The 10,486-nt window shown below is 44.5% G+C and overlaps 1 protein-coding gene across 2 annotated transcripts in view; it reads left to right on the top strand.

Annotated features, from left to right (window-relative positions):
* Window positions 1–7,942: 7,942 nt before the first annotated feature.
* Window positions 7,943–10,486, top strand: part of pdgfd (platelet derived growth factor d) — a 56,087-nt gene continuing 53,543 nt past the window's right edge. For both annotated transcript variants that reach the window (XM_076282348.1, XM_076282347.1), the window contains exon 1: window positions 7,943–8,553. In XM_076282348.1, coding sequence (XP_076138463.1) covers window positions 8,457–8,553 — 97 coding nt within the window. In that variant the 5' untranslated portion in view covers window positions 7,943–8,456. The remainder of the gene's footprint in view (window positions 8,554–10,486) is intronic.

Below are 10,486 nucleotides of genomic sequence, written 5' to 3'. Positions count from 1 at the left end.
GTGCAATGATGAACTAATTACATTTTAGTGATCAAAGGTCAAAGGTCAAGGTCACTCTGACCTCATAACGATGTATGTAGACTGAAGCTGAACTGTGCTGGAAGTGTATACTACTGCAAAGGGCAATAATTCTAGTTCTCTTGTTGTATTCTTGGTGTGTCCACATTATTGGAGTGCTCCGTCCTGCATGAGTAGGGCTGGTTGAGCCTACTCACTCATAAATCCAAGGGGATGAACGGCTCTAGCTATAAAGAGCAACCAGGCAGAGAACACTAAACTCAAGGATTCACAAGGTCACAAGATGAACTGAACAGAGAAACCCCCCTATTCTATATTAATAAAGTGTGTTTCTATTAGATCAGTGTTCATATTAGATCAATCAACCCTGTAATGCCAAAGAACGGCCAGGTCTCTATGTGAATGTCTTTCATTATACATCCAATTTACAGTTTATACCCGCTACCTCATGTGTGCATGCCCCCCCACCCACCACCCCCCCCCCCGGGTAGGTTGGCCCCTGCTTTGCACAAATGACACGCTTGGTCTTTTTTTGTTAAACCCTGAGTACCTCCGCTGTTCCCGCTGCTCTTGTGAACACAGTGTGCTGCTTTTCGCCTTGCTTGCTGCCTTTTGTTGCCACCCCCCCCCTCCCCACACCCCCTCTGGGTAATTTCATGGCTGGTTTGCATGCACACACACGCAAGCTAATCAATGTAAATTACTTCGAATAACTCCATTCAGGGCATATGAACTGATTTAACTGCTTTATTTGAGCCCATCCATTCATTAGTCATATCAGTGCATGTAGATTTCACCGCATCAAACGACGGAGTTTGATAGCAACATGAAACTTTTTCAAATGGCCTACAGCTAACCAGGCCACTACATCAATGTTACAGTAGTCTTATTCACGTAGCTAGCGCTTTGAATAGAAATCTGCATAATAACCTCATTGGTACTACGAATAATAATACCTGCACAGTTAGAGATTCAAGAGGTTCTTTAGAAGTCATTATTGACGTAAGAGAAACTTCTGGAGGGTGAGCCCACGCGTGGCTGTGGCTTTAGTAGCAGGTGCACTTCCTATTCACCGGAGTTCCAGCTTCCTGTCTGGGGCGCAATGCAACAGGTGGTCCAGGTGGGAAGGGGTATCATGACGAATGTGAGCCAGCTCAGTCTCCACCTGCTGCATATATTGCTGTCCTCATAATTGCTATTCATAACATACTTGAATATTAGCCCACACAGAGAATTACAATGCAGCCATTTGTTGAATATCTACTTGCAGTACCTTTCGTGTCATTGAGGAGAACAGGCTTATCAGTACAGCATTTGACCCACATTTTTAAAAGCCATATCTTTCCATAGTCTATCTATAGTTGGTTTTAAAAGGCAAGAACATTGTCCCATACAAAAGTGAGTACACGGAGGAAAAACTGTAGCTCTGAATGTGTGTCATTGTTTCCTGTGGAGGCGCAGACCATAAACAGATCCTGGGCTGCTGCTCTGAATCACGGCCTGATGTCTTCCATATCTTTTGATCCGGTGCCTGGCACTGGGCTGGGCTGAGTTACGGGGAGCCGCCGGGCTCTGGCGCGGGCAGGGGCGCGGGCGCTGGGCACGGAGCATGACGGACGGACAGACGGGCGGGCGGACTGCCACGGGGCTGCTGAGCGGAGAGGATCACCGGGTACCATATTATTGGCCCGCACATTAAGATGACATGGCACCCCTGCCTGCTAATAAATCACAGAGAATTGTATGCATGCTTGTGTGTATTAGTGTGTGTGTGTGTGTGTGTGTGTGTGTGTGCGTGCATTCGTGCATGCTTGTGTGAGATAGAGGTGGAGGATAAAGGCAGGATTCTAGTAACTGCATGTGTGCTGCTGGGCATGTTAGCAAGTGTGCACGTTAGCATGGTGGGAGTCCTGTGTGTGACAGGGAGATTCAGTGAGATACTTGCTGGCATGCTAGTGCATCCCGTTAAGTGGGACGTGGGCGAATTAATGTGGAGATTGAGGCCTCTTGACATTTTTGGCAGCTCCTCAAGTTGTAGAGATGATCACACTGCCCCTGCATACTTCAGCGCAAACACACACACACACACACACACACACACACACACACACACACACACAAAGACACACACACACACACACACACACACACACACACACACACAAAGACACACACACACACACACACACACACACACACACACACACACACACACACAAAGACACACACACACACACACACACACATTCACACTCAAGTTCATGCATACATTCATAAACACACACACGCACACACCCTTCCTCTCTCTTCCATGCCCTCTTCATTTTCTCCCAAATACACATTTTGATGTACTCTGGGCAGTGAACTGTGTAATTGCCATTTCAAAGTGACTTAGTGACTTCACACAATTTTGTTTTCTCTTTTTTTCCCCAAGAGAAAAAGGGGGAAATCACGTTATCTGTTCCTTAAAAGCAGCAGAGGAGCTTGAATGACAGTGCAGCCCAAGCAGCTCAATGGCAGACAGTGGTCTTTGTATCGGCGAGAAACACAACAGATAAGCCCTGGCGGCGGCTTCGCAGCCCTAATCCCAGACTGCAGCGCCCCACTGAAGCCTACCTAATACTCCTCCTGCCTGATAATCTCGTCACTTGTTCGTCTAATGACTGCGTCTGGAGCTCGGCACGCTCAGTGGACCCACTGTGCACACTCGCACACACAGACACACACGTCAACACATATACATGAAAATACACACACATGCCCGCGCACATACACACACATACAGGCACACATACAGGCACACACACACACACACACACACACACACACACACACACACACACACACACACACACACACACACACACACAAACACACACACAAATGCATGTATACACAAATGCACTGATATATGCACCAGGCCCATAAACACATCACATAAACTTCAGCACACACACACACACACACACAAACATATACACACACACACACACATGCAATGAGGCTAGCTTCCTCTCTGGGAGTGCTGTCTTTCATCTACAGGATCCTGCGAGCGCACAGCGGAGCTGCTGTCAGTGTGTTATCATGAGTCCAGGGTGAGAGAGAGAGAGAAAGAGAGAGAGAGAGAGAAAAGACAGCAGTGAGGATGAAGAAAACACACTGTGCTCTCCAGAACTCCTGCCAGTACAGTGTGAGGTGTGGAGAGAGAGAGAGAGAGAGAGAGAGAGAGAGAGAGAGAGAAAGACAGGGTGGAGAGAGGGGGGAGGAGAAAAAGACTGAATATATGTGATATACAGAAGAGAAGTGCAAACTAAACTAGCAGCAGAGCAGAGAGGAGCAAACATGGTCAAGGAGGATAATGTGGTAATAAACCTTATGAATAAAATTATCATAAAAATGGAATTCAGTTTGGGTATTACTTTATTTTGGCCAATTTCATAGACACATTTCACAAATATGGGCATGTGTTTCCACAGGCATGCGAATCCACTTCACTGACCCTACCTGACCACAACTCTGACCCTAAATCAAATTCTGTTTGTTTTAATTATTGTATCTAATGGCAACAGGGAGATATATGATTGTTTATAAAAGGCCAAAAAAGGATAATTTACAAACTTAACCAAAGGTGTATCACCTTCAAGGTAATACACATTGTAACTTTCCTCTGTGGTCTGGTGCTATAGGCTAGCTATAGGCTAACTGGTCTAACCCACTCCCAGCGAATTATACCTAACTAGGCTAACGGGGTCACACTGTGTTATTGCATGCACAGAAAAGAGAAAAGAGTATCGTCTCATCTAACTCTGGAGTAGACAGCAAATAAGCTTAATAGCCAAAACGTTGGTATGTTCCTTTAACCACTGAAGTCTAGCTTGCTTGAATGCCTTTTGTTACCAGACTTTTAAGCACCATGCACATTAGAGTACTCAATCAGAACCTGTGCATGTGATTGATGTGAACACAAGCCAAAACTGCAGCCCGAGCAACTTCTGAACATGAGAGTAATGAAAGCAGTGATGTATTCTCCCCGGCTGTCTGTTTGTGCTATGTACAAACGTTTTTTTGGCAGCGCCGCTTAGGGAACAAATAGCACCCTGTGTATTGATGGCTGCTCTGAACACAAACAGATCCCATTTGTATCAGGTGACGGTGTGTCACAGGAATAAAACTTATTTTTTTCTTCTTGTAAATGATGCCTAGGCTGCAACTCTCTCTCTCTCTCTCTCTCTCTCTCTCATACTCCTTGCCTCCAGTGCGGTGGGGAGACCGCAGTGTTTCTGGAGTGGAGGTGGAATGTGGGGAGAAACTGTACCCCCCCCCCCTCTCCTCTTCCCCCAACTCAGGCTCACAACAGTGTTTTTGTTGTGGGTCATTTTCGAGCGTCATGTCACCCCTATTGTGGAGCCAGAAGTCTGTGGAATGCTGTGGATGGCTGTGGAATGCAGTAGCTGGAATCGTGTGTCTGAGCCATTAACCCCCATTACAAGAACCCCCCCACGGAAAAACCATGGAAGACAATAGGGCCACTTACAAATGAACCCCGTTTGTACACACTCTCACTCTACAAGTACCAGTCTCTCTTTCTCTCTCTCTCTCTCTCTCTGTACATTTGTTCATGCTTGTATTGACTGCATACATATTAGAAACACTTCGCCTCATACACACAAGTGCACACACTACAAACACAAACTCAATCTCATTTTTTTCTCTGGGGTTGGGGTTGTGTGTTTTTTGAACGTTGTTCATCATGATGGATGTTTGCCTGTTTGTGTGTTAACTCAATTGAGCTCAATTTCAATAGCACTCGCTCTCTAAGGTCTTTCTTCGGTTAGCACTGTTTGTTCTTTCCCTTTCTGTTAAAGTGATGGATTTATTGAGTGGCCTCACACTGGGTTCACCTACACCGCCCCCCTCACCCACACACACTCACCTAAATCCCTCATTTGCATTTTCTCCTGAACTTTTTCTTAACTCTCTTCCCTTGCCTCTTTCAAGTCTTTCAAAAAACAGAAAGTCAGAGAGGAATAAACACTTCATCTGGTTGCCAGAGGCTGGCCGATGTCCATCACCTCCATTAGGTGCGCTGACCTTCAGTCTAGCAGCCCCCTGCAGCCGAACACACAGCGTCTGAGGCTGAGGGAAAGAACTCTGTGTGTGTGTGTGTGTGTGTGTGTGTGTGTGTGAGGAGAGAGAAGATCAGGAAGGGAGTACTGAGAAGAGAGTCAGTGATTTCGTGCAGTTGCCCGGTCCTCCAGATGGGCCTAATAAAGTCTCTAATGAGCAGAGTTTTTCCTGCGGCATGGGCGTCCTCCTGGGGAAAGCCTTTTACGAGGGCGCCCCTCCTTTTGAAGGCACGAGTGCAGAGTGTGCGCTCGTAAAAAAGCGCCACGGTCACCGGAACTGGATGTGGCTCAGGTCCTTGTCGGGAGGTCTGACTCGATGTGAGAGACTGACAGGTGCCAGGTGTCACTGACCCAGAGAACAACAACAACAACAACAACAACAACAACAACAACAACAACAACAACAACAACAACATCACATGACATTTATAGCGCTTTTTTAAGTTTCCAAAGTGCATCACAATGAAGAAGGGAAACCTCACCGCAGCCACCACCACCATCATCAATAGCACCCACCTGGGAGATCCACAGCAGCCCTTTTCCACCAGACTGCTCACTACACAACAGAGTGAGAGAGCGAGGGGAATCAATCATAATGGCAGACTCCCCGCCGGGTGACAGCCGGATTTGCACCGGATCATTTTCAAACCCGGTTCTGGTATCTCGGAAGTGATAACGCAGAAATGAGTTTGGAAGGCCTCGGTCCGCAGATTAGGTGACATTGTAATTGCTGGGGGAATTATGGGCCGCAGTGGAATGCAAATATGATTTCTTTAGCCTAATCTTATCTCGAAAAAATGTTCTTATGGTTTTATCGTCTGCCGGACCGATTATGACATCAAGGTAGGGTGACATGAAAATCTTGATTATTTTGAGATTTGTAGCCAAAGAGTAAAGTAGTGAGTATAAGAACTTGGCAAAACATCACAGTCAAACTCACTTTGGCAAAATCCACATTGTACCCAGGAACTAATTCCTAATTGGGAAAAAAAGAAAGAAAAAATAACTCTAGAATAACTACAGCGTGGACTGGACTTGGCGATAAACTATAAAAGCTGAAGTGAAAATGTCTGAAAGCTGAGCTGATGACCTGCCAACTCTCGCTGTCTGCTGCTTTCCCTTGCGTGACATGCTACACAGGGTCCAACTGTTTCTCGTAAGGACATTCCGCAGCAAAGGCCACTATCGTCTGGCCTGGTCGATGACAGATTATGCCCCCACCACTTGCCCCTCCCCAGAACCACCTCAGTAACCCAAATAACCACAACATGTGCTGTGTGACTATGCAGAGCTCCTTGTTATAGTGGCGCGCCAATGATTCAGTGTTTAGCATATGTTAGCCCCTCTGTGCAGTAGTGGGCCCGCCAGCAAATGTACCCTATGACAAGGCCCTGATGAGAGAAGAAGATGTTTAGGTTGAGTTAGTGAGGAAAAATACGAAGGGACATGAACAGATGTCAAAAGTATGGTAGAGAATTCTATGAGTCAGATTTAAAAGTGTGAAAGTATTAAGCAACACTAATTTTTGACTTGATATGTATTCCAATACAAATCAAAAGCAGGAGGTCTGCATGCTTGGTGAAAGTCCATGATTAATTTGATGATGCCTAGTGATGATAGACTCCCATGCGTAACTTTACAACATTGCAATCTCTATTTAAACAACTTTCAGAGATCACTGGACAAAACCAAAACTGTCTCAGCGCATGTTGCAATAACACAGTGGATGTGGAATACTTTCATGTTCATAAATCAGGGTTTTATGCCACAAAGTCTATAAAACCAGCATAATTTAGTGCAAAACCTTCCAGCTCTCCTCTATACACGTGATGTGAAGGTAGCTCTGTGCTTCATTAATATGAAATAACAAAATTATGTTTTGTATTTTACATTCATTAGATATCCCCTTAGGCCTTTATACATATTTGTGATCTTGTTTAAGGTACACTTTTGTATCACAACAACATGGAGGATTTTAAGATTTGTAAACAATCAATACTTGTCCATCAACAAGCTTTATTGTTGCCCTAATAATAATGTATTTGGATAAGAACACCCACAACCTGGAGACAAAATGGAATCAAGTGATGATATCAGCCCTTGAAGATATTTTTACAGGGAGATTTGTTACATGGACAGTTGTGCTGCCCTCTCTATGTCTCTCTGTTGCTCATGCACATACATGAGAAATAATGATATACTGATTAGGTATTTTAAGCAAGTGTTAGTCTGAAACCTAAATTAAATTGCTTTTCTTATAATGGACACCCCTTTTCCATAAATCAACTGACAATGGAGGAGTTTTTGTATTGTTTCTTGAGTTGAAAACAGAGAAATAGGCCTACAATAGAATATTTTTTGGATTTATCTCTTTATTTATACTCTGGATCGTAAGGTTGTTGACCTTTTTATTGTTGGCTATTTTGGTGACATGTAGGCCTTGACATCGGAAATGGAATCACTGAAGGGGGTCAAGCTGAAGGAATTCTGATTAGCATGTCCACAAACGCTGTAACCTATGCTTTGGTAAAAGTGAGTAGACTATGCACAAAAAGTTCTGCTCGTTCTTGGAAACATTGTTTCTTGCTATGAGCGAGTTTTCAACAAGTGATTTCATGTCAGACAACCCCCGGCAGACAAGCTCACTAAGTGAGAAATATTTCCCTTTGAGCGTCATTCAGGCACTTCGGTAGTAAATTTTTCCTTTCGTTTGTCTCGCCTGCAGTGAAGTTTACTGCGCACTTGCTCTCCTCCCGGAGCAGTTCCTCGCCTCCTTCGGGGAAAGGGGACAACCCTTTTTGATCTCACCGTCTAATCAACTCACCAGTGCGTGCACGTAACTTTTCAGACAAGGCTGTTCGGCGCGTAACGAGGAAATCGCACTCTTTCCACCGTGTACTTGCAGCCTGTTCTACTTAACAGAAAGAAAGCATATAGCCTACGACCCCCTCAGATATAAGTAGTGTTAAAGGAATTCAAAATATTCTGTTGGCTAACAAGGTCGGTGCAAGATAATACAACAAGTGATAAAGCGGCGAGACAGGCGGCAGCGTATGGATTCTACATTTGCCGCGAAAGGGGGTTTATGAACCTGCTACATTCAGGAAGGTTACTAAAACGGCGACAGGTCAGGCAGCGATTTCAGGATTGCATGACCTCAATTATGTGAACAGAATATAAGCTTGCGGAAACTGTACGCGAGCACACTACTATACGGCCGACGGAAAGGGGGACGGTGTCATTTCATTTTTCAATCCAGGGGTATTTGGAATTTATTCACCCAGAGGGCATCTGATCAAAACACAGTTCAGAATGCAACTGTCACTGTTTTTCGTATTGTTGGTCGGGATTCATCAAAGCTCGAGGGCTTCCAGTAAATCATTCCGATCTACACAGTTCAGGCGTGATGGTAAGTTTTATGTTTTCTACAACTTAAATCATGAGGGCTGCTACTTCAGGGCTCCCTCATAGAAACCGTGCCTCTAAAGTTTCCCTGTGATATTTGGCGACTCCTGTTGGATAATCCTCTCCAAAAGATTATCGCCTGCCTGCTTACTTTGATCTAGATCTCTAATTGAAAAATGTCAAATTGCTGAAATAGATCGCATGCTATTTTGGCATGCACTAAACAATAGCCTAGTTAGTGGAATCGATGTACTGTTGTCTGAAAAGTTGAACTTGGGGACTTGGAAAAGTGGTGTACGTGCTTTGTAGTGGTCTCAAGTTTAACAGTCATCATCTTTCCTTAACAAAACTTTCCCTTGGAAATATTTATAGGCTGTAACTCACAGTACAACCAAAACCGCTGTCTGTAGTTTAGGCTACTGGTGAAGTGTTTTTACTTGCATGCACGCATTTTAAAGTGAAATCTGGCAAGTTTGTGGATGTGTACTACTTCATACAGCAACAGGTCTTTGGCTTCATGTTAGACTAAGTTTAGCAATACTTAAGTATTATGGTCTATATTTCATGTATTTTATACGACTAAACACAATTTTACATTTAAATTCCTGGTTTTTTTTTTTTTTTTTCATTCATCGTGTATTATGCCTCATATTTTTCTGGTAGCCTAAAAGTAACATGCTCAACGCCAGCCAGTCTATTTTTAGTTTTATGAATATAATGGATTTGCTCTGGTCATCGACTGATTACGGTGAAAGGCAGGCACACATGTTCTGCAGTTACTGCCCATGATCCGTCATCAAATTTGTCAGAACCTGTTGACCTAAACGGCGCTTTTTCAATGACCGCTTGGGGTCTTGTTGGACTGTTCAGAACAGATAGGCCTAGCTGACTAGACTTCGCGCTCACAGCTGCAAGGCAAGGACCATTGTCTGCATTTGATACAAATGGCTGTTAAACCCACTCGACCTACAGTAGGCTACACTAGTAAAGAATACAATTTGTCAGCTCAGGGCATTTTGGACATCCTATAAACAGACGTACAAACACAAACATTGTTTTTTGTGCCTACACTGCGCACTGTCTTTGAAATCACCCCCTCTCCCCGTGTGGAATTCACGTTCAAAATGACTTTGCCAATGCAGAACAGAGGGGTGTGTGAAAGGGAAAGCTGTTTGCAATTGGGCCCCAGAGATGGATGTCCAACTGACAGCTGGGTTCAGACAGGCAACTTGACACTCGGTAATTAAGCATAAAGCCCACCAAGCAAGTTGTATAAAAGCCTCGCGTCAACAGAAGCACAGGATTAGTTTTTAGGAAGAACATTCTGGGTCCAGGTGCTGTTGGACAGCAGCGGAATTTACCCGCAGGTATTTCCCTTATGTTGATATAACGAGTTTGTTTGCGCGCCACTCCACCGCGAGGAGCTGGCGAAACAAAAACAAAACAAGTGGATTTGGCTGGCTTCCACGAACGGCATGTCTTCCTGTCCGCTACACATGAGAGACCCACTTTCTGAAGTCATTTCGCGGTTATTCATTATGCGCTTGAACTCATGCGGAACCAACAGTCCGGAACATTAGCTCTGCGCTATCGGGTAAACGGCACATTCTGTGGGAAGGATTAAAATGTTTCCCGTGAATCATGAGTCAAAGTTTTTTTTTCTTAACTTACAGCAGAAGGCCCCAATACGAAGTGAATGGGATGCATCTGTGTCCTACCCTATGAGGACCTTTTGCAGTTGATTATTCACATTGGCCAGTTCCAGCTGACATTAGTCTTGGACAGCTCATTTGTTTCCAGTTGCTTTTCTCCTTTGAGTTCATGGCTTTCCTGCTACAAATGTGCAGTCCGTGCCTTTGGTATGGTTAAAGGATATTCATTGAGGGGTCCCCAAACACTCTCTTCGGTCTTCCTGCATTGCATTCATCATGCTCTTC

The sequence above is a fragment of the Alosa pseudoharengus genome, unplaced genomic scaffold (genome assembly GCF_046254945.1).
Source record: "Alosa pseudoharengus isolate Yale_2024_CS ecotype anadromous, Long Island Sound unplaced genomic scaffold, YU_APseudo_1.1 YU_APseudo_1.1_scf_13, whole genome shotgun sequence".
NCBI classification, from domain to species: Eukaryota; Metazoa; Chordata; class Actinopteri; order Clupeiformes; family Clupeidae; genus Alosa; species Alosa pseudoharengus.
The sequence above is the reverse complement of the archived record's forward strand: the minus strand, read 5'-3'. Positions and strand labels throughout refer to the sequence as shown.